We start from the raw sequence: 23,061 nt of genomic DNA, 5'->3' as shown, positions 1-23,061 counted from the left end.
TTCCATTTTCCCTCACCCCTTCCTCTTTTTCATGGCCTTGGAAAAATGCGCCCCTTAAGCTGCATATGGCACACCCGAAAAAGCACACCACGCGAGAAATTGTGTGTCCACCAAAAAAATGTTACAGAGTGAACCATCCCACGGAGGTTCCTGTCATCTGTGTAATAGCGCCCCGGTGGGGTTAACCTTTTTTTTTTTTTTTTATTGCACCCTTTTTCGCATCCTAACGTGGTATCATGGATGAGTGTTACTAAAAAAGGAATAGAATCGACGACTTTTAGCTACACAGCAAATTCCACATGCCGTTCCTAACTTTGCGAATTTTAAAACCCGCTTAACAAAGAGAGGGAGCAAAAATGCGCGAAGAAAAAAAGAGGAAGATCGTTTTTACACTTATTTCCTTACATGGATATCCACACATGTGCGTGTAAGCATTTGTGTTATAAATGTAGAGCCACATCTCTATCTAATTGGTACAAAGCGCATGAAAATTTCTTGCAAGGAGGTTCCTCCAAGTTTTGGAAAAACGCCCCCACCCTTTAGCGTTCATGTTGAGTAGTACATATTTGAGCTACTTTAGAGAATTCCAGAGAAAGAGCTTAACATGGATACTCGAGTGAATATTGTAAATTCGATTATACTCTCATTAAGACGATGCACGAATAGGATTAAGTGTAATTTTATCCCTTCCCACGCACACTCATTTGTTGTGGCTCGCGTTCATGCGCGTCCATGTGTTGTACATATATGAATATGTCAAACATATGTGTGTACCCCCACATGTGCACACCTACAGGCGAGTGTCCATTAATTGCCAACCCCCCTAATACTTCCCCTCCACTTGCAGATGTGCTTCTGTTAAACGAGCTCCTTTCCCTCTTCCCAAGGCACGCCGAAAAGAGCCTAAAATTGTGCCTAAGGTCTAAAATTAAAAAGTACACCTTGATAAAGGAGAAGCGTCCTGCGAAGGATTACGTGTTGTATCCCAATCAGTTCAGGGGAAATGGCAAAAACGCGCGGTGGACAAGTCATGACGAATGCTTAAGTGATTGCGCCGATGTTGTTACAGCACAGAAAAGGAAGGGGGCTTTACGCGAACATGTATTTCCTCACACTAAGAAAACGAAAAAGAAAAAGAAAAAAACGCGTTTGCATTTTTTTGTAGTTTGTGGAAATAACAAGAAATATCTCGTGTTCAAAAATTTCTGCTCATGTTTTTATTTTAAGCAAAAAGTTTTGTGCAATCATACGGACATAATGTGTAAGCACATTTTGTCCATCCTCCTGGCGCAGAGCTTCAAAAATTACGTAAACATTTTCCTAGATAAGAGTTTGTTTTTTGAGTGGTTCATGATGAAGTTACGTGGTTGATTGGAGCCCCAATTTTGGTCAAAGGTGAACCGTGTGTAGGCATCGTTACCGCAGCATGCGACACATACATATACTATGCGCAGAACCCAGCTGCATACACATGCTTTTTTTGTACATGCTTATTACGTCTGTTCCCCCTGGGGGAGGGAGGCCTGGCCTGCCACTTGTCTCTACCAAGCAAAAGCAGAGAACAAGGGATGCCCCTGAGAGATGGCGCCTTCAGCTGAGCTGCATTCCTGCCCTTTCATATCATTTTCCCCTTTTTTGTAACTTTTTTTAATTAACGATAAGAAAAAATAAAAAAGGAAAACAAGTTTAGGGAAATAATAAATACAGTAATAATTAACAGGGTTCAGGGTTTATATCAAAAATAGCTACAAATGTGGTGTAAGTGGTAAATGAATAAAACAAAATGGAACGAAAAATTGGCGTGTACGTATCTGCGTGCGAGCGCATGAGCGCGCCTAAGTGCGTACTAAAGTGTGGATAAATACTTCCTACGGCACCTTCCCACCTGGTATGCACATTAGGGGGGGCCCAAGGGGGATTAAAAGTAAATAAACCCACATTTACTGAAAAATCGCCTAACCCTTTACGGACAAAAAAAGTGCAAAGGGGTACACATCTGTATACACACACATATTATATATGTATGCAGAACAAATCGTCGGAGCGATGCGTGAATGCGGGGTACTCCTCTCTTGGGACACACCTCACGCGTGACTACCCCCTTGGACAAGCGTCACCTTTTCGGTAAAAAAAAAAAAAAAATTTCCACTTGACAGCGGTTTGCACTGTGCAATTTGTCTACTTGTGGGGTGTTTTCGTTTAACATTTCACTATGTTGCGCTTTTTCGCCTACCTCTGGTCACGTTTTACTTTGCCTCGTTTCTCTTCTGCGCACAGCTGCCCTCAGCCGCTAAGCCTACTTATGCGAGTGGCCGAAATTCTTCCCCCTTGGGGGATAGACATGCGAACCGTCAATACGATTGCACATATGTTCCTCCAGGTCCTTTCGCAAGTGGTTTCTAACACTGTCGTCTGGCACTGTTGTGTACCAAATTTCTATTCTTACGTACCCATGACGCGTGGTGCTTAATTTATCCACTAGCCTAATCCCTGTTATTAAATTGTAATGTTTTAAAGTGCACCCAATAATAGCTAACACAAGGTTATTCCAAAATTCGTCTATCTGACTATATGGGAAATCTCTGGGTACAAATTTATATTCAAAATGACCACCTTCAGCATTAGCTGGGTCTTCCCACATGGGTTGAATATTGTCTCGAAAAATCATAAGAGCATCTATAATGCGAAGAGTTCCATCTTCTGATAATCTCGTCATACTTTTTTGTGCAAGTAGGTCACTTGGCTGAGGTAATCTGTTCCATAGTTGCCAAAATTTCTGTACACTATTAAATTTTGCCAATGGCCTTGTATAATCCTTATAGTTATTACTTTGTTTAATTTTGTTGTCTGACACTTGTTCCCATATGACCCAACTGTACTGTAGTAGCAGTGGGTTCGCAAGGTCTATCTTTGTTGCTTCTAGCTTTTCACATAGGTCAATTGCATCCTTATTACTTCTATTAAAAGTTAGGTACTTCATTTTGCTAACAGGGTGATATATATGTGGGGCGGTGAGTTGTTATTCTGTTTTACAGTTGTTTGCTTTATAACGATTTGCTTCAGGACTGTTTTCCAAGCGTATATGTTTATGCGTGTGAGTGGATATTTTCCCTTTCCAGCGCGAAAAACGGTGTTTTCTGTTTTGTTTTTCCCAGTCTTCTTTTTACGCAGTTAATTTCTTTCCCTTTTGAGAAACCCACAAATGGAGGGGAACGGCGGCTCAGAAAATGTGCCGTTTGAAAAAGTTGACTTTTCACCCTTTACGCGAAGGGCATGCAAAAAAAAAAAAAACAAAATAAAAAAAATAAGGTACCCGTCAGGGGCTACATGTACAAACGTACGCCGATATATGCATATGCGCAGTATATGTCCCTTCTTTTCCCCTAAGCATAAGTTGAGAAGCCGTTCACAAATGTATAATTTTATATATACATATACGTATGCGTATAACACGCTTTGCAAACGTCCGATCGTGCAAAACGAAATTCCCGTTTATTCACATGCTGTTTTATACAGAATGATGCGAAGTCCTTTATTGTTTAGCCGTTTTTTTAAATCCTTGGGCCTTCAAGCCAACGAAAAATGAGGGAAAAAAAAATGTTAAAAAAAAGTTAAAAGGGCCACTAACGCATCGATAAACGTCGCAAAGTGGGAAGCAAAGAAAAAAAGAAAAGTGATAGCTCTGTGGGTACATAAAAATGTATGTAAATATATACATAAATATATTATATGATTTTTTTTTAAGTTATTTTTTATTCATTTATTTTTTTTTTTGTTGCAGTGCGTCCAAAGCGAAAAAAGGAAAAGCCCACATCACCGCAACGAAAAAAATTGTGAAGAAATGTATAAATCAACGTGACGCGGTCAGCTCATTTTTTTTTTTTTTTGCCATTTTTTCCAGGTATGCTATAAATAGAACTCTACCTATTTTTTGAAAAAAAAACGCAACCGAATAGGCAAATCTTAATTGGAAATGCCCCCAAATTAATCTTATATTACTTCGAAAAAATATACCGCATGGCATCCGTACTGCATTGAACACCCTACATGGTAATGTTTGCTTTAGGAAGGAAAAAAGTTATAAAACTATTTTTTAGTTTAACCGTTTTGCATGCATAATAATAAATGAGGGGTTTTCCACGGTTTACAGTTTTCACTCTTTCTATAGTTCAGAGTTTTTTTATCTTTGCAGAAGATGAAAATTTATAGGCATTAACATGCGTCCTCTCTCTCTCTACATTCTACGGAGAATTAAGGAAGGGATATAGTTCCCCAATTTGTTATCTAATTAGCTCGAATTGTAGAAAATAAAAAATAAATGGATGGCGTTGCGATGCGCAGCGATAGGCAGCGGATATCTTTGCATAGGCAGGAAAATTGCTTTTCTTACCCATTTTCATTTTCGGCATGATAACAACGTACACTTTTATATTTTAAGGTATCGCGCACAGACTCGCGAGAACACAGCGGTTATTTTAATTTATTTTGCTGGCGTGTTTGTTCGTCCATTTTACCTGTTCATTCGTCTGTTCACCTTTTTACCACTCCCGCTTAAATACGCTTAATCGAAGTATAGACTTGTGCAACCACTTCTAGACCTCGTATTTTTACATGCATATAATTCATTCTTGCCAACGTTAAAAGGAAACCTCAAAGGGAAAGAAATGCTGGTGATAATGAAAAATAAATGTACCCTTTAATGACCATGCAGGGTAAACTAGGGCAAATAAGTCTAAAACGTCACATTCGAAAGTTTGAACAGATGTTTTAACTTATATTTGTGCATTAAATTTGAGGGGAGTGTTTCAGGTCCCCAAAATTGGAAGTTTAATTTTTTATTATAAGGGTGTCTTTATTTAAACTGATATATGTTCACATTTTTTACCGCCAAATTCAGAGACGTTTTAAACGTCTACTTGAATCACTTGTAAGAGCTAGGAAATTATAGCTGCATACATTTTTGCTTGAACGTGAGGGAAAAAAAAGAAAATTATTTTCCAGACGGGTTCACAACTGAGGCGAAGAGAAATGGGACATGCACATACACGCTCTCATTTCAGGGATTTCTCACTTATTTTTAAACCGTTTTGGGAAAATATTTATCATGTTAACAGTAGCATTTCTTACTCGTTTAATAACACACCTAGGTTTTTCTTTGCTATATATGCCATTACGTAAGGTTACTGAGTATGCGGTGCTCACCCTTTTTTTTTATTAGTTTCTATTTCCACCATATTGCGTTCTTTGTTTTATCATAAAAGGGGTTATAAAATTAGGGAAGTTTTCTCTTAAAATCGATGACGATTAGCTGTCTTTTTTTTTTTTTTTTTTTTAAGTAATTTTAAAAATTAAGATGGAAATCGCAACAATGAACGAATTAGTGGAAAAGTGGGCAACACGCTCAATAGCAACTTCTGTGCTGAGAAGGTGGACATGTAAGTACGTTTTTTACTTCTCGAAAATGACTACCACAGTGAACTTTAAAAATATGTAACTACCCGTAATGTGGCATTGGTTGCTAGTTTGTGTATTCCCCAAAGGAATTTTCACGAACGTTTCGAAGAAAGCAGCGCAAGCAGGTGTCTGAACAAATAACTCTATAAATATGTACATATATGTGCACATATACATATGGACAAATTAAGCTTTTTATATATTTGGCTGGATGCTGCATCCAACACGATTGTTCGGCTGCTTAGTCATTTTTATTACGAAGAAAAGAATATAGCTTTTTTTCTTTTCCCCCTCTTTTTCTCTCTAAGCTGTAAAGCAGGGCAACAAGCAAATCAATTTGAAAAAACAAAATGTTAAAAGGTTGAAGAAAAAAAAAAAAAAAAAAAAAAAAAATGAAGATGAAACATGAATAGTCAGCTAAACTAGCGAAAATGACTTTTATGTTAATAAACTTAGCAATATATTATGTGCAGACAAATATAAAAAGTATCCGTGTCTACATTTTTTTTTTTTTTTTTTTTTTCTTTGTTCAGGTAAAAATGTAGACAGAATAGCTGTCCAAGGAATAATTCCCACAAAACACGAACAGCTACGAATGTAGAAAAAGTCTGTTCTTTTTAAGCTAATAACCGTAATTGCAGTTATGCTCATATTTTATAAACCAGAAATGGAGATTAGGAAAAAGACAGGGGACAACTCACAACTTTTTAGCTGTATGGTTAGCTAGCTATTTGAAAAAAAAAAAAAAAAAAAAAAAATTTACAACATTACAACAACTTCGATTTAAAAATTAACTTTTACGCCTATCGTTATTATTCTTTTCATTTTATTTATTAATTTGCTTATTTATTTTCTCATATACATATTTTTTTCTGCAAAAGTTTATAAATTGTACAATTTTTAACTTTTTATTTCTCCATCATTACAAGTTTCTTATGTCTAATTTAACAGTGCATGTTTCTTCGTTTTTTTTTTTTTTTTTTTCGTTCTTGTCGTATTTTTCATCTCCCATTTTGTTTCGTTGAACATTTTTTTGTTTGACTCCATTTTCCATGTGTGTTCCTTTACGGGCTTTCACCTTTTCAAGAGCACACAACGGACTTTCACATACCCACTTTTTCCAACGCAGCTTTAATAAATATCCATTTTTTCCGAATTTGTTTCTCTACTTGAAATATCTTTCATTCTTCATGTTGTCCTAGTTCTTCTCTTATTGCATGATACATTTTTTCAAGATTAATTTTGCTTCCTCTTTTTTAAGCGTAAATGCAAAAAGGTACATCAGATTTAACCTTTAAAAAAAACAAGTGAAGGACAAATGAACAAGTCTTTTCTGTTAATAGCTTCCTACTTCTTCCTTGTTGTTCATCTTGGCACGGTGATAACACAGCGTAGCCAAGATGTATCTTCTCATCAGTACGTCCACCTGACAGGGAATGGCCGCAGCGTAAAGAAGGTCACCCTCGATAATGACATACCTGAGGGAGAAATATTAACAAAAAAACAGTCTTTTCTTCAATATAACACTTTAGCAGCAGGATCACCACCGCCACCATGCGTGGGTGACGACGACTGCTTTTGTAAGAATTTTTACGACTTGACTTTAATTATTGACGAATCTGGAAGCATAGGAATTAGAAATTGGGAAAATCATGTCATCCCATTTACAGATAAAATTATAAAGGACTTACATATTAGCGAAAATGAAGTACACGCAGGAATTTTGTTGTTTTCCAACTTAAACAGAGACTACGTTACCTTTGATGAAAGCGAAAGCTATAAGAAGGATAAGCTTTTGAAAAAAGTGGACGAGCTAAAAAAAAAATATGGTTCTGGAGGTGCAACCAAAATTGTCTCAGCTTTGAAGTACGCATTGGATAAGTACACTAACCATAAGAAAGCGAGACCAAATGCCCCCAAAGTAACCATACTTTTTACTGACGGAAACGACACTTCCCCAGGAAGCTCTACTAAGCTCCTTGATATGGGATTAACGTACAGAAAACAAAACGTAAAATTGTTAGTTCTTGGTGTTGCAGCAGCGAAAGACGTTAATTTAAGAGCAATAGCTGGCTGTGCAGATAAAAATGCCCCTTGTCCATATGCCATGAAGGCGGAATGGGAAACTATAAAGGATATAACAAAAAAGTTAACGAACAAAATATGTCACACGGAGGACGAAGACGAGGAGATCACCACTCCTCCTCCTACCCCCCCGCAGCAAAATCCATGCCAAGGAGATGACTGTTTTTGTGAAGACTACTACGACTTAACTTTAATCTTAGATGAATCTGGAAGTATTACCCTGAATAAGTGGAAAATTGACGTTGTCCCCTTTGCAGAAAAGGTAGTAAGTAATTTAAACATAAGCAAAGACAAAATACACGTAGGCATTATGCGTTTTTCTATTAAGGTAAAAGAAGATGTTAGTTACGCACAGGAGACGAGATACGATAAAAATGCCTTAATAAATGTAGTTAAAGGATTGAAAGACCAATATGGAAGCGGACGAGGAACCCACCTTGTGGATGCCTTAGAACACTCGCTCACAAATTTCACGAAACATCCAAACAATAGACGCAATGCACCTAAAGTGACCATTTTATTCACGGATGGCAATGAAAATTACAGACGATCCAGCGACGTTCGCGATATAGGATTGAAATATAGGAAGGAAAACGTGAGACTCATTGTGGTAGGGGTTTACAGAGCTACCATAAAGAGTCTAAAAATGTTGGCTGGCTGCGATGAGAATGAGCATTGCCCACAGGTCATCAAGTGCGATTGGGACCAGCTGACCAGCATAACGGAGGTGATCACGGATAAGATATGCGACATAGATGCGGGGGATCTGCCGTCTTTGCCAGACGATGAAAAGAAACCGGACAGTTCGGACAAACCGGGAAATTCGGAAAAGCCAGAGGGCTCGGAAAAACCGGGCTCTGCAGACCCCGCAGTCCCCACCGAACCAGACCAGCAGCATCCCCCACCTTGCATAGACTGGGACGACTGCTACTGCAAACACTTCTACGACCTAACCCTAATTTTGGACGAATCGGCAAGTATAGGCAATTTCAGATGGAGCCACGAAGTTGTTCCGTTTGCAACAGAAATTGTAAAATCATTACACGTGGGGTACGACGCAGTGCACGTAGGCCTCTTACTCTTTGCTCACTCAAGAAGAGACATTGTGAGATTTTCCGACGAAAGCAGATATGACAAATCGTTCCTGTTGCAAAAGATAGAGGGCTTAAAAGGGGATTACAGAAACGGGAAGAAAACCTTCATTGTGCAAACCCTGGTATATGCATTAGCGAATTATACAAAAAGCTCAAGTAGAGTTAAGGCCCCAAAGGTAACGATGATCTTTACAGATGGTAATGACTCCAGCCGGTCAGATGAGGAATTATACAAGACTGGCTTGTTGTATAGGAGAGAAAAGGTGAAGTTACTAGTGTTAGGCGTTTCTATGGCTGATGAGAATAAGCTAAGGCTACTAGTGGGCTGCGCGCGAAGTGCAAATTGTCCATTTGTGATTAAGGTCGAGTGGGGACAATTGCCCAGTGCGTCAAACGAATTCGTGAGGAGAATATGCAGCTCTGGTCCTGTAATACCTCCCGACGTTGGAAGCAGCTCACCACCACCTGAGGTGGACACCCCCACGGACCCAGAACCAGGTGTTCCTCCATGCCAGGGAGATGAGTGCCTTTGTCAAAGCATGTACGATTTAACTTTAATTCTGGACGAATCAGCAAGCATAGGATACTCGAATTGGAAAAAGCAAGTGTACCCTTTCGTGGAAAAGCTCGTAAACAATTTAGAAGTTGCGGAGAGCAAGATCCATGTGGGGATTATGCTATTCGCTAAACATATGCGAGATTTTGTGAAGTTTTCTGAGAAGGAAAGTTATGAGAAGGACAGTTTAATGAGGAAAGTCCCCGAGTTGAGAAGCACATATAAGGCTGGGTCATACACTTACATAGTGGAGTCTCTAGAGCATGGCTTACAACATTATACCAAGGGGCCAAGCAGTAGGGCACATGTACCCAAGGTGACCATCTTGTTTACGGACGGGAATAACAGCAAGTCTGGAGATGAAATTTTGTCCAACGTGAGTTCCCTGTACAAAAAGGAGAACGTGAAACTGTTGGTGCTTGGTGTTGGCGCTGCAAGTATGCCTAAGTTGAGACTACTGGGGGGATGTCACAAGACCGAGGGAGATTGTCCCTTTGCTATAAAGACGGAGTGGGACAGTCTGAAAGATATATCACAGGGGATGGTGGACAAGATATGTGACACAGATACGGAGATAATCCCACCACCACCATCATCAGGAGGAGCAGGAGGGGGCGAAGTAGCGCCTCCATCATGCACAGGTGACGAATGCTTCTGTAAAGACTACTTCGACTTGACATTTATAGTGGCCCCGTCCATGAAGAAAAATAGCAGAAGGAAGGACGAAGTTACGAAATACGTTACGAAAATTGTTAATGCGTTTAACGTAGGTGAGAAGAACGTGCATGTGTCTCTTTCTCTACACTTGGGCGCGAAGACGATGAACACGGACTTTGACAATCAGGTGGCAAAGGACAAGAAGGAACTACTGAACGCGTTAGAAATCATATCGGCGGAGTATGTGAATTTGGGCAGAAAAACGAACATTGCGGAAGCTTTAACCGTAGGGTTAAAGCAGTCATTTTCGACTGGGCACAGAGAAGACGCCCCCAAGGTAGCGCTGCTACTAACAGATAGTAACAATGATGTGTCTGAGCACGGGCTGCTGCAAACCATGTCCAAGCAGTACGCAGATAGGAAGGTTAAACTGTTGGTGGTAGGAATAGGGAAGCTACCTGAGGAGGTATTATTCATCGCGGCGGGATGTAACTTGAGCAGTAGTGGAGGCGGTAATCAGACTTGCCCCAATGTCTTCATCTCTGCTGGATTTTCATACATAAACAGCGTGGATAAATTTTTAAGTAGAAACATATGTGAAGCTGTTGATGGTGGTAGTCCTCCTCCTTCTTCTTCGCTACCACCCCCAAGTCTCCCATGCCAAGATGACGAATCATGTGCAGAGTGTGACGACGACGTATGCAATAATGACCCGACCTGTAAAAAAGTTTTCGACATAGCAATCGTGATAGATCAATCACGTAGTATCACGAATGATCAGTGGAAGAAGTACGTAAGGCCTTTCTCGACTTACGTCATTAAGTCGAATTACTTGGCCAAAAATAGGACTCATGTAACTGTGGTCAAAATGGGAAGGACAGCAAAGGTGCTATGGAAATTAGGAAGGAAGGTTAGTTACAAAAAAAATCAAATGATTAAGAAGGTGAACAGATTGGTTAAATCATCATCGAGTAGGAAAGACATCGCCAGTAATTTGAAACACCTACGCGAAAAGGTATTCAGCAAGAAGACGTCTTCTTCCTCCAACAGAAGGAGCAGGCAGCTCATCATTATGTTAGTGGAGGGAAAATCCGATACCGATTTGAATGAGTTGCGAAGAGAAGTAGCGCTGCTCAAAGTGAATAACATTGACCTGTTTGTTTATGCCATAGATAACATCGATGAGAAGGAGTACAGAATACTTGGGGATTGTGAAAATGCTTCATCCGGGGTTTGTAAAAACGCTGTGAAGGTAACCTGGGACAATTTACTATCTTCTGAAGAGATACATAGCAGCTACATATGCAACAAATACCCTGTAGATGCTGAATGTGCCGAATGGGGTGAATGGAGCCCATGTCCAGACAACACTGCCTCTACGTGTAACAATTTGGCCGTTAGTAAAAGGGAGAGAAAGGGGCCACCATATACATTAAAGGAGGAAGAATATATAAATGATGGTCATAACATGATGCATGGGAACTCATGCACAGATTTGAACTCCATTGAGTATAGAGCTTGCCCTGTTACGGAGGAGTGTAATGATGTGTGCGGTGATTTTGGCGAGTGGAGTCAGTGCAATGCGACTTGCGGGGATGGAATAAGGACGAGACACCGAGCCGGAGCAGGACGCACAGCATCCGGTGACACCCCACTGGCAGCCTCTTTCAAAGATGACCAAGCCGATTCATGTCAGCTGTTCAACGCGACCGAGGTTGAAGCGTGCAATGTCCAGGATTGTGATTCTGCAGAAATATGCGAGGAAGTCGGGGAGTGGGGCGAATGGTCCACATGTTCCAAGACTTGTGGATACTCCACGAGAAGGAGAACCTTCGTCATTCAGCCAGAAGACATAGACGAGTATGCGCACTGCTCGACGTTTGAAAAGTCCGAAACGGAGGTGTGCTCGGTTCCTGCGTGTGAAGATGAGAAGTGCTTCGAGTGGGAGGAGTGGACCGAGTGGTCGGCGCCTTGCGGGCCCCGGAAGAGGGTGCAGCGAGCCCGCCTTTTCTCCAATGCTAGCAGTGGCAGCAATGGCAACAATGGAAGCAGCGGCGGAGCGCCGCGCCCACAACCGAACCCAGCCGGCCAGGTGAACGAGTGCGAAGGTTACTATGAGAACAAAGTCGAGCGTGATGACGGATCTAACGGCATCCCTTGTACGGACAACCCCTGCGGAAGCTGGTCGGAATGGTCCGAGTGTGACCGCACGTGTAACGTCGGAATGAGGATGAGGCGCTTTATTTCGAACGTGACTGGTTTTGTAGGAGATGATAAGGATTTATGTTTAGAATATCACAACGAGATAGAGACGGAGCCATGTTTGGACTTACCTCTTTGCGATGATGGTGAGTGTAACGAGTGGGAGACATGGGTTGGATGCGGCGAGGAGGAGCAGGCGGGATCGAGGTCGGCAACGTCGTCGCGGGCAGCCAACTCATTGCCATGGGGAAGAGGTTCCACATCTTGCCATGCCGCACCGAGGAGAAGAATCCTCACGAGAAAACTAGAGCTGTTGCAACACAGAAAAGCGAGCACATCGCAGTTTTGCAGCGACTACAACTTATTCAGAGAAGAAGAGTGCCCAGTGTTGGGTGGCGGCGCCACCCCGTGCAACGACGCGCTGTGTAACGAGTGGGAAGATTGGGGAGAGTGTTCCACGACGTGCGGTGCGGAATCATTTAGAGTTAGAAGGCGAAAAGAGCCCCTGGAGCTGATTCCCCCATCGGAGGATTTGGATGGGAACATGGGGCTGACTTGTGAACAGCAGAATATAAGAATAGAGGAGCGCGAAGCCTGCAGTGTGCCGGCGTGCGCACCGCCATCGGGAGCAGGCAGTGGTGGTAGTGGAAATGCAAGCGGAAGTGGCAGTGGAAGCGGCAGTGGAAGCGACAGTGACGGTAATGGCGGCATGGGGACCGGGGAGAAGGTGTCTCTGGCCGCAGGCATCCTCGGGCTCGCGGCCCTGGGTGTGGGTGGGATGATATACGGTTACAACACCCTGACTGGAGGCGAGGCCCCGCACAGCTCCAACATGGAATTCGAAAACGTGGAGGCCGAAGGAGCAGAGGCGGACAAGTCCAATGAAGAGTTTGAAGTGATTGACGCCAACGACGCCATGTGGAACTGAGGGCATGTGCACTCAGACTCAGTATGCTCCCATTCTAATGGCAGCACATGCGGAGAGCAGATATGGACGAAATTGAGTTACGTTCACAAGTTTGCCCCCCCCACCCCGCTGCGCCATTTTTTTTTTGTAGAACCGTTTGGCTCGCTTAGAGCGCTGTTTTGGCTTACTGTCCCAGGTACCTTGTAAAATGTACTCGCAAGGTAGGACATTAGGACATTTTTTTTTTTTTTTTTGTTTTTCTCTCTCTCTGTTCATGGGAAATTTGTTACATAATTTTGGCACATAACACGCATAGTAGACTTAAAAAAGGCGTTCCATTTTTCGGTAATTAGTTTGCCGTTCTGTCCATGCTGTATATAGTATTAGGTGGGATAACGCATTGGCACATATGTATGTATGGGACAATGTGTGTGCGAACATGCAGGAGGCGGTTTGCTGAACAAAAGGAGCACTACACATAACACCCTCTCCATCGAGTTGGCACTTTGCAAGCGCGGGGAAAAAGTCCACTCACGCTAATTTGACAGAGCGTGCGCAGACCTGCGTAATGTAGTAGCATACACGTGCACAGGTGGTTCGTAATAGAGGGGGGGCGCGAAATTAGCTCCAGTTTGAGACGCACATAAAGATAGAGTACACATAAAAATAAAGCAGCCTGTGCAGATGCAGGTATTATAGCGCGCTGTGTCCCGATAACATTCTTTTTAGGGGAAAACTTCGCTCAACAAAAATGAGAAGGATAAACGACATGTCCATTGTTTAATAGGATTTAATTAGGGACTTTTTTATTATTTTTTTTTGCCGCAAAATGATTCTGTGCAAATGGTGAAAAAGGTGCATGCTTTTTACTCACAGAAGGGCTAAGTGCCGATTTTTAAAAAAAAAAAAAAAGGTCTTCTCAGGTGCGTTGGGAGGGGTGTCTGGGTAAGTGTTTCAGTCTTATTCCGTTTAATGGCTGGCTTTTGTAAATGAACTCTGCCCCTTAGCGTCTTTTCTCGGAATCCATTCCCCCCCGTCCGGGATTACATACATATACAAGTGCGAATACACTTCTTACACTCCCATGGAATGTCTAGACAAGTCGTGAACAGAAATGGATCATCAGCATTGTGTGGAGTGTACCAATTTTATGAAGGAAAAAAAAAAGGATGGAAGGGGTCCTCATTTGGAAAAGCTCCCCATTGATGTTAACGGTGAGAAGTTCCGCCAGGATTTTAAGGGTTACTTGAAGAATGTGAACCAAGCATTTCTGCACTCGCGCCATGAAGTGTTTTCCGCTTGCAACTGGAGCAATTTGGAAAGGGTAAGCATTCCCAAGAGGGGAAGAGGCGACTTGGGCGGAGAAAAGGCCGCTGAAATGGGGAAGTATTCTCACACCTTGGCCAACCTTTACACTTAATGCAGGTCCTAGCCGATTACGGGTCCAGCGATGTTGTAAAAGCGTTTAGTGAGAGATTGGGTTGTGCGCGCAGGTACTCCTGAGAGAAAAAGGCGGAAATTTCTCCACTCCACCATTTTACTTACACCAATTTATTCTCTTTTCCCCTCCCTATTTTGTACACACTCTACATTTCTCTCATGTGATGCTCATCGCAGTTTTAGGCTGGAGTTGACAGAGAGTTATAAGATGCACAAGGAGGATCAGTACATGGTATCAACTTTGCAATTAAAAAAAAAAAAAAAAAAGTGGCATAAGTTTCCTTGCATCATAAATTTGTGTGCAATTCGTTTTCTCGACTTGACTAAATCCTTGAAGTGTTGGAGTGGAAATTAAGTCAACATCACATCCGGGCACTTCGTTTTTTTTAGGAAAGCACTTTGGAGAGGGAGAGCCACATTAGACACCGCAAATTAAAACAGAGGTAACTTTATTAGTAGCCGAGTCTTCTCTTGGAAGTTTTTTTTTTTTTTTCTCCCCCATGTTTGGCATATATTTTTCCCCCTCTTCGTCATTGTAAACAAATTTAGGCACTACGAGCAGATGGAGAAGCAGATGTTCGCGCGGAACCAGAGGGAGTACAGGGACTTCGAAAGGGCAGAGCTGGTAATTAGGCGGGGAGGGGAACCCTTCGTAATTGCGTCGCTTACATGTGGTTTGCTTACATTCGGGTTGCTTCCATTTGTACCGCCTCCCCACACACTTTGCAGCAAAAAGAGCGCAAAGAGGGGAAACAAAAAATGCAGGGCGTGGTGAAGAACATCATCCACGCCGCGTTCAAGGTTGCACAAATCGGAACCACCTACGGCGATGCCTATTTTTACAACACTTTGTTCTCCTTGGAAAAGTTTTTTTTTATGAGGAAAATAAAAAATATGAGTGAGCTTTCTCAAAATAACACCCGCATAAATGAGCTAACTGTGGCGAGCACGCCAATGGGCGTGATTCAGAAAGGGGAGAAGAAAAAAGGGGAAAAGGAGCAAAAAATGGAGGGGAATATAAATGGGGGGACGTCTACGGGACGCTTCCTTCGGGGCTCGCCTAACCAGCTGAATTTTCTGAGATGCCAAGGGACCGTGGACAGTTTTTTCCTCCTGGATCTGCAAAACGTGTCAGGTTCGCACAGGGGTGACACCTGCATACACACACACACGTAGACATGGTCCAATTTGGTTCATTTTTCCCAAGTGGACTCCATTCCACTCTTCTTATCACCCCACCACCAACAACACACACATACACATAGCAGGAAAAGAACACAGCACAGAAAAACGTGCATACGTGCATATGTTGACGTATCTAGCTAACCAAGGCGAGATGTCTGGAGTGAACAGGAAAGAACTCCATTCAGAACATCCGGATATACGTTATGGAAAGCGCTACTCCGATTATAGAGCAAAAATGTTGGAGGGTCTCCCACAGGTCGATATGAATTACGTAAAGGAGAGAATGGTAAGAAGACGTTGAAAAAGGGACAGAGCAATTTGTACACACATATATCTGCACTGGCATTTTTTCCCCTCTCTCTTTGTTCTTCATGCATGTTCACTGTTCTTCTCCTCAGGAGGATAAACACTTTTCCACTTTTCCAATGGATGTTCTTGAAGAAAGTTAAATTTTAAGATGCCCCTTCAAAAATAAATGTGTCTTTTTTTAACCATGTGATGTTGCGATTTCACCAAAGAGGGCTTGTGTGTATCCTTACTACTACAAGTGAATGCAGCGATATGACATTACCACTTTTGCTTTTTTTCATTTCCCTCCAAATTAGAAGTTAAAGAATTACCACTACTTAAGAGTTTACTGTTGACACTGTTTAAAAAAAGGTTCGATTGGAAGGCACATGAGGAGGCAATCCCTTCTCCCCTTAGCTGTTATATCATCTCGATGAGAATTATATCTACTACGATTCTATGTACCAATTTTTTTTTTTTTTTTCTACATTTCCAGCCCAAGGGAGAGGCATTCCTGGGGGAAGTCCACATTGCCGGTAAAAATTGCAATCACCGGGAAAATCAAAAAAGGTGGGTCAAAAAAAAAAATGGGTTCAATTTGGCACACACACACATACACAAAACGGAGAGCATACGGTGCCCAGACAAATGAGGAGATATATAACTGTAGTAGGTGGCCTTCTCAAATAGAGTTTAATATAAGCAGAGCTTCTCTCCCACGGCTGTGTCCACTTGGTACCTCTTCCCCTGTTTGTAGACGCGGAGAGGTTGGCTGAACATCTAAGGAGGACATTCCGCCTGAAGGTGTACAACGTTGATAATATAGAAGAGGACGTCCGACGGATCTGCAGCAGAGGGAGCAGTCACGATGGTAAGTCAGCAGGTGGAGTGTAGCCAATAAATGAGGAAAAGGGAAAAATTATAATTATAAAAAAAAAAAAAAAAAAAGCTTTGCCGCACCAACGTGCTATTATCACACCGACGTGCAGACCCCAGGGAGGAGACAACTACACACACACAAATGAACAAAAAGAGAATCGCCAGGAAAATAAAAAGGATTGCTCAAACATTAAGACAAAAAAATTATAAAGAAAAAAACAAGGACAGTTTGTACGCCGATTTATTATATTACATCATAAAGTATGATTATGATCTGTTTCATGTGAGCAGAAGGAGGAGGAAGAAGAAGAAGAGCCAAGGGTTAATAATGGAATTGTCCACAAACGAAGAAACAAAGAACTCAAAAAGGAACAAGTACAAAGGATACATCATTGTTAATTTTTTTTATTCCCTAAAACAATACGTCCTGTTTGAGCTGAAAGCGAAGAAGCTTTTTATCTTCAACGATTTTTTACATGAACATGTTCGTAATTTACAAAGGGAGAAAATAACACGTGATGATATCCTCCAAACCAATAACAATCAACCAGAGCTGCAAAAACAAAAGGGAGACTCGAAAAAGGGAGTGAACTATCCTTGTAGGAAAAGTTCTATAAACGGAAAGAATAAACCTAATGGTAAAAAAAAGCAAAATGGTAAAGCTGGCACAGGGGTGAGTCGTCTCCTCCCCAATGATATCGAAGTTGATGGAGAGGAGGAAGTCACAACAGAACAGTTTCGAATCAACGACATGGAAAAAAAAAACATTTTATTCTTCTCCAATTTTATTTGCAACATTGATGATGAGAATCGGGTCAAGGGAAGGCACCACTTCTCCGGGGCCACTGACTTACACTTTTATGTAAATAGGAGCAATAGGGAGATGAACAGAATTTTATTTCGCCGTATCACCAAGGGGGAACTCTCCACCGAGGTTGGCAGAGAAAAGGACAAGGCTTGCCATACGGAGGGAAACTTTTCCCCAAAGATAAGTGATGGATTCGTAAAAATGAAAAGAATTAACATGGCTACCCTCCTCAGAAGGGAAAGCGACACTGAATTTGAGAACCCACAAATATATAAAAAAAAACACACAATCAGGTGCAGAATTGTAAGTGCGAAAAGGGTTCCTAAAAGGGCCCCTAAAAAGGCTCCTAAAAAGGCTCCTAAAGAGGCTCCCAAAACGGCTCCTAAAAAGGCACAAGACCAAAAAGACACCAAGTGCACCTTTTCGGATAACCACGCTGTCGATCCTGATGAGGAAAAGTTCCGCTCCAATTTGCATCTAATGAGACAGATTTTCCAGATGGACCGGAACTGCCAAGAGGTAGAAGCATTCCTAAAAGCCTACGATGGGGGGTCCACATACCCACGGTTTCATCTACTGGGGAGGCACCCGTGCAGGTCGGCGAGTCTTCTTCTTTCGAAGGTTTTGCGGAGTGTAGGGGAAGTGGGTGACCCCGGGGAAGGAGACACGAGAAAAGAAGACGCCAAAATGGAGGGTAGTAACTGTGGCGCTAAAAAAGGCTCTCATCCAGGGGAAGACCCCCTCCCACGCAGGATGGACAGCCACACGGCCACCTACTTCAAACTGCGTTACTGTAACGTTATGAAGGAGTACGTATGTCACCTGTTCAACCTCTTCGTGTGGAAAGAAAATTTGAAAAAAAACGTAGAGCAGACGGTTCAACACGTACACAAAAATATGCACACGTTCATAGATGATGTGAATTTTGAACCCATTAACGAAATTATCCAATCTTACAACCGGTTGAGAAAATCTGGGATTCAAAATAAAAAAGTCGAGCTAGTCTTGTGTAAGGAAATAAATGCCATTATGATAAAAACCTGGCTCCATATTTTGAAGAAGAAAAAGGAATCTAGAGAAATGGAAAAAATGTTCATACAAAAATGGATAGACATGAAAATATTTCTTCTGATCTTTTTTGCCTTTTACTCGATCAGCATAGAACATGCGTTGTATATTAATCTGTCCCATTTTGTAAATGAAATGGTGTGTTACTTGCTCAGTGAGGAGGATGGGCGATCTCCTCCATCCAAAAATGAGAAAGAGAAACATTTACTCATTTTTAATTATTTCCCGAAAAGTAAAAAAGATTTCTACTCATTTCAGGGAGATAATTATGACTTCCCATTTTTGCAAAGTGTTCGAGAAGATGTGTGCAAATTTTTAACGGACCATCTGAACGGAAAAAATTCGAGCAAGGCGCGAAGTGATGAGTCGAGTGACCACGATAGCCCTTTCCACACAGGACGTGAAAAGGATATCCTGCGTTTGGCCAAAGAGTTCCATTTCTTAAGCAGCTGTAAATTTGTTCATAAATTTAATTGCCTTCTAAACGATACGGTGTCTACTCTCAGAGCGTACTTTTTCATTTTTCATGACCTTAACAATTACATGAACGATTTCATCGCCTTGCATTACTTCTCCATTTACAAACAAGTCAATATCACCTGCGCGCGGGTTAAAAGGGCCATCCAAAGTGGCAGGCATATCAATTTTTTCTACAAAGGAGGGAGGCTTCGAAAAAGAAAAGAAGAAAGACGTTTTCGGGATGGGAATGGAAAAGGGAGGAAGCCCTCGTGTGGCACTTTGGTCCAATCTAGGCAGGGGAAAGACAATTCAGTGAACACTTCATACAAATCTTCCAGAAGGAGAAAAAAAAAATACAACATTAAAAACGAGGAACATTCCTTTTTTAACATCACCGAAATGAAACACTCTCTGCGAAAAAACATCATGTTTATTTTTTTAAAAAATATCTTAAGTCATATCTTTGTTGAACATCACTCCCTTATCATATCCAGAGAAGACCTCCAAAATTTTATCACAAAGAGTCTCCTTTTTGTAAAGCATAAGACAGAACAAGTTTGTATTTCCAAGTTCATTGGTGGTACTCTCCTAGACACCTACTTCAAAGAACGCACTGTGTCTCCGGAGCCGTTCCTCCTACAAGGAAGTGAGAAAAATGAACATAATGATTCGTCATGTGTCTTTCTTATAACGGAGGGGAAACTAAAAAGATATGTTTTCTTTCCAGACTTTTTTTTCTTTCTTCTTTTTTTTTTCTTCAAAAAGGAGGGCCGTCGTAATTGCGCTCACAAGGTTAGCTCTGCGTGTGTGTCCTCAGGGCGGTCGTTGTATCTGGCTGCCCTATGGGCCGCTTTCCCTTTGGCGCTATCACCTGGTGAACAGTCTACACCTCTACTCACCGCTGCTACCTCCCCCCCCACACGTATGATCAGATTTTCCCGAATTACTTTAACGTCCTGGAACAGAAAATTGCATCGAAGGGACAGCTCAGTGAGAGCGAAAGGCTGCAGGTGCTGAGGGACTGTCTCTCCTTTGGGGCAAGCTTGACTGATGAGGAAAGCCCGCTTGGACGAGGTGGTTTGATTGAGCAGGGTGTGACCACAGGGGTCGGAAGTGGCGGAGAAAAATGTGACTCGGAAGACGCCGCGAATGTTTTCGCAGAGGATGCAGCTAAACACGCAGCTAGCCAAAACTGCACAGAAAAAAACCACCTGAACAACACACAAAAAAAAAAAAATTGCGAAGAAAGCATTGACTATTTCACATTCGCACAATTTGCCGCCTTGGGATTATTTGACTTTGCCAAGGACACACAAAAAAAACTCACAAAGGAAGAAACAAAAAAGCAAAACTACGAAATTTATCTGCTGAATAGATTTGTTTTTAATTTTTTATTTTCGCTTAGTTTATTTCCTAATTTTTACGAACATGTCCAAATTTATGTAAGAAAATATTTGTTGAAAAAAAATGCAGAAGTGGTCTCCTCCTTTGAAAAGTGCGTCATGGAGAAAATGAAGAGTACAGGGGGGAGAGAATATGTCCACGTCGCCCCTGCGCAGGCATGGGGGGAGGGAGTAAATGATTTGAGAAAGGGGCAAGACCATTCTACGACCATGTTTAATACAAAAAAAAAAAAGGTATGAGGGAGGGGTTTGGGTGTGGCCGCGTGTGCAGTTGCGTTGGCACAGGTGCCTATGTGTGCTGACGAGCACGCACGCAACTAAACACGGGCGCCCTTACCCCTTTTTAACACTCCTTCACAGGTGCGGGTAAAAGAAATACTCATTTTTTTTCACACCAGCTATCATTACGACTGTTAAAAAAAAAAAAAGGAGCGAAATAACTTCAAAGAGACAACTGTGAAACTTCGGTACAACTTCAGCGACGCCAGTAAGACAATTGCTCACCATTCGGGAAGCATTAAATTCGATAATGCCTCTCGTGTAATAGCCAGTGATTTAAAAAAAAAAAAACAGGTGTGTGGGGGTGGTTGTGGGCAAGAGTTCACGAAGGGGAGTGTCTTTTTCCCCTACACGCATCGCGCAGGCAAAAAACCCCTTTTGTCTCTTGAGTCCACAGCTTCACTGCCAAGGTGACGTTTTGCACCATACACAGGCAGGGGCAACAACAATTAACATCGCGCTTGGTCCCACCTTCAACCCTGAAGAAGGATCCCTAAAACAACGTTTCGTCAAAATTAAAAAAAATCGTGGACTCCAACACACGCTGATCATACTTGTTAAAAAAAATTTCAATAAAATTCTGAAACTTTTTTATGTACGTGGAATTCTGGAACAAGTCCTTCAGATAATCCATGAGAGAAAAATTCGATTCACTTTTTAATTTTTCATTTTTGCCGAAAAGCTCCATTGTACTCTGCTCATTTGCAGCGCTCTCCTGGTTGTCTTCGAAGTTTTCGCCTCTGTGTCGTTCAACCGTTTTTTCCTCCCCGCTATCGTTCCTGCTAGCATGGCCAGCATGGCTAATACTTTGGAGAGTCGTTTCTCCCGTTTGAGCAGCGGGGTAGCTGCTGGGCAGATCTCTGTTCAAGACATTGCCAGTGGGGAAGCCCCCCTTGCGTCGGCTGTTGTGCACTCCTTCATCGTGACTTCCATTCGTCATTGCACTGTAGATGGCATCTCCCACCCCGTCGTAATTCGTATTATTAAACTGAGTTCCCTGCACACCCTCCATATCACCCCCTTGGTAATCATATTCCCTTATATTCCTTTCCTCCATCTGTGCCTCATTAGGATATAACGTCTTAAATAACTTGTTCATATTTTTTTTTACCTTGGTAGGATTTTTTTCCTTTCTGGGGTTGCAGTAACCCTCATGAGCGCTTTGATCAGTTCTCTTCAAATGGCTTTCCTTTCTCTCCTTAGTTCGCATAGGTGTAAAAAAGACGTGCCCATGTTCTTTTGTATTCTTGGTTTGGCTAAGTGAGTAAGCAGCTGTGCACTGAATAATCAGTACCAAGTAAAGGAGCAGCTTTACGACGGAATTATTACTCTCCATTTTGAAGCTCGATAGGGATCCGTGCCTTTTTGCGCGGGCATGCCAAATTACATGAATGGGGGGGGCGGGGGGTGGAAAACAGCGGTCCAACTGGTAGGTTCACGTACGGTCTGGGTGAGCCTTCGCTTCAGTCTCGCTGCAAGCATGTACAAGTGCATACGAGGGTGTCCATACGGATGACCTTCACCTTTTGCGCGCCTCGGGAGAGAAATGGAGACTTTCGAAAAAAGGTTCTGTGCAGCGGCAATTTGGTTCGAGCAACCCAACTGCTCAGTGTACTTGCTTAGCGTGGTCCCTGGTTCCTTTTTTTTTTTTTTTTTTCCTTCCTTAAGTGGAGAGAGCACGTTTGAGAATCGCTCCCTTTGTGCTTCGCCGACTTGGCGCTCTCCACCCGGTTGACTACACTGGTCCCCAGCGCACTGGCGCAAATCAGTGTGCTCTGTCGTTATGAGCTCACCCCACGACGGGTATCTAACCTCAGTGGTTCATTTACACCCTTGGTTAAATGGATTAACCCAACGGGCCGCCTTCCTTTGGTAAAAAAAAAAAAAAAAAAAAATGGGAGGCCGCGTTTTGGCTTGGCTTCTTCTTTTCTTGTGCGAGTGAAATTCGTCAAGTTACACTTTCACATGGGAGCAGCGAATTAATTCTTTTTCCTTGAGAAGGGGAGAAAGCAAGTCAACAAATGGGCCATGCATGTTGGTATGTTTCACATGTAAGCCCTGAATACGTATGTAATTACATATGCCTTAATCTGATGTGCCTCCTTTTTTTCCTGTGCGATATATATATGTATATCTGGAAGAGAGAGAGGCTCACACAAAATGATTCATTTTGCTGAAACGTTTCGTAAACTTGTCCTTGGAATTTATTCCTGCTTTTTTTTTTTTTTTTGTTTATTTGTTTATTTGTTTATTCGTTTGTTCGTTCGTTTGTTCTTTTTTTTTTTTTTTTTTTTTTT

General features: G+C 41.9%; 5 protein-coding genes across 5 annotated transcripts; 3 read left to right on the top strand and 2 right to left on the bottom strand.

The window, feature by feature from the left end:
* Window positions 1–604: 604 nt before the first annotated feature.
* Window positions 605–1,371, top strand: AK88_00603 (uncharacterized protein; the record flags this gene model as incomplete). Its single annotated transcript, XM_012478251.1, has 2 exons — window positions 605–674; window positions 848–1,371. The coding sequence occupies 2 exons, from the start codon at window positions 605–607 to the stop codon at window positions 1,369–1,371; spliced, it is 594 nt and encodes a 197-aa protein (XP_012333674.1).
* Window positions 1,372–2,296: 925 nt separating this feature from the next.
* On the bottom strand, window positions 2,297–2,980 carry AK88_00602 (uncharacterized protein; the record flags this gene model as incomplete). The annotated part of the gene is made up of 1 exon (XM_012478250.1): window positions 2,297–2,980. The coding sequence occupies one exon, from the start codon at window positions 2,978–2,980 to the stop codon at window positions 2,297–2,299; it is 684 nt and encodes a 227-aa protein (XP_012333673.1).
* A 3,792-nt stretch (window positions 2,981–6,772) lies between these two features.
* On the top strand, window positions 6,773–12,976 carry AK88_00601 (uncharacterized protein; the record flags this gene model as incomplete). The annotated part of the gene is made up of 1 exon (XM_012478249.1): window positions 6,773–12,976. The coding sequence occupies one exon, from the start codon at window positions 6,773–6,775 to the stop codon at window positions 12,974–12,976; it is 6,204 nt and encodes a 2,067-aa protein (XP_012333672.1).
* Window positions 12,977–14,069: 1,093 nt separating this feature from the next.
* AK88_00600 (uncharacterized protein) lies at window positions 14,070–20,725 on the top strand (the record flags this gene model as incomplete). Its single annotated transcript, XM_012478248.1, has 12 exons — window positions 14,070–14,279; window positions 14,381–14,448; window positions 14,573–14,627; window positions 14,786–14,838; window positions 14,945–15,020; window positions 15,125–15,530; window positions 15,664–15,866; window positions 15,979–16,024; window positions 16,307–16,438; window positions 16,626–16,739; window positions 16,858–19,796; window positions 20,015–20,725. 12 exons carry the CDS (start codon window positions 14,070–14,072, stop codon window positions 20,723–20,725), a joined length of 5,013 nt encoding a protein of 1,670 aa, XP_012333671.1.
* A 532-nt stretch (window positions 20,726–21,257) lies between these two features.
* Window positions 21,258–22,100, bottom strand: AK88_00599 (uncharacterized protein; the record flags this gene model as incomplete). The annotated part of the gene is made up of 1 exon (XM_012478247.1): window positions 21,258–22,100. The coding sequence occupies one exon, from the start codon at window positions 22,098–22,100 to the stop codon at window positions 21,258–21,260; it is 843 nt and encodes a 280-aa protein (XP_012333670.1).
* Between the last annotated feature and the right edge of the window lie 961 nt (window positions 22,101–23,061).

The sequence above is a fragment of the Plasmodium fragile genome (genome assembly GCF_000956335.1).
Source record: "Plasmodium fragile strain nilgiri unplaced genomic scaffold supercont1.5, whole genome shotgun sequence".
NCBI classification, from domain to species: domain Eukaryota; phylum Apicomplexa; class Aconoidasida; order Haemosporida; family Plasmodiidae; genus Plasmodium; species Plasmodium fragile.
The sequence above is the reverse complement of the archived record's forward strand: the minus strand, read 5'-3'. Positions and strand labels throughout refer to the sequence as shown.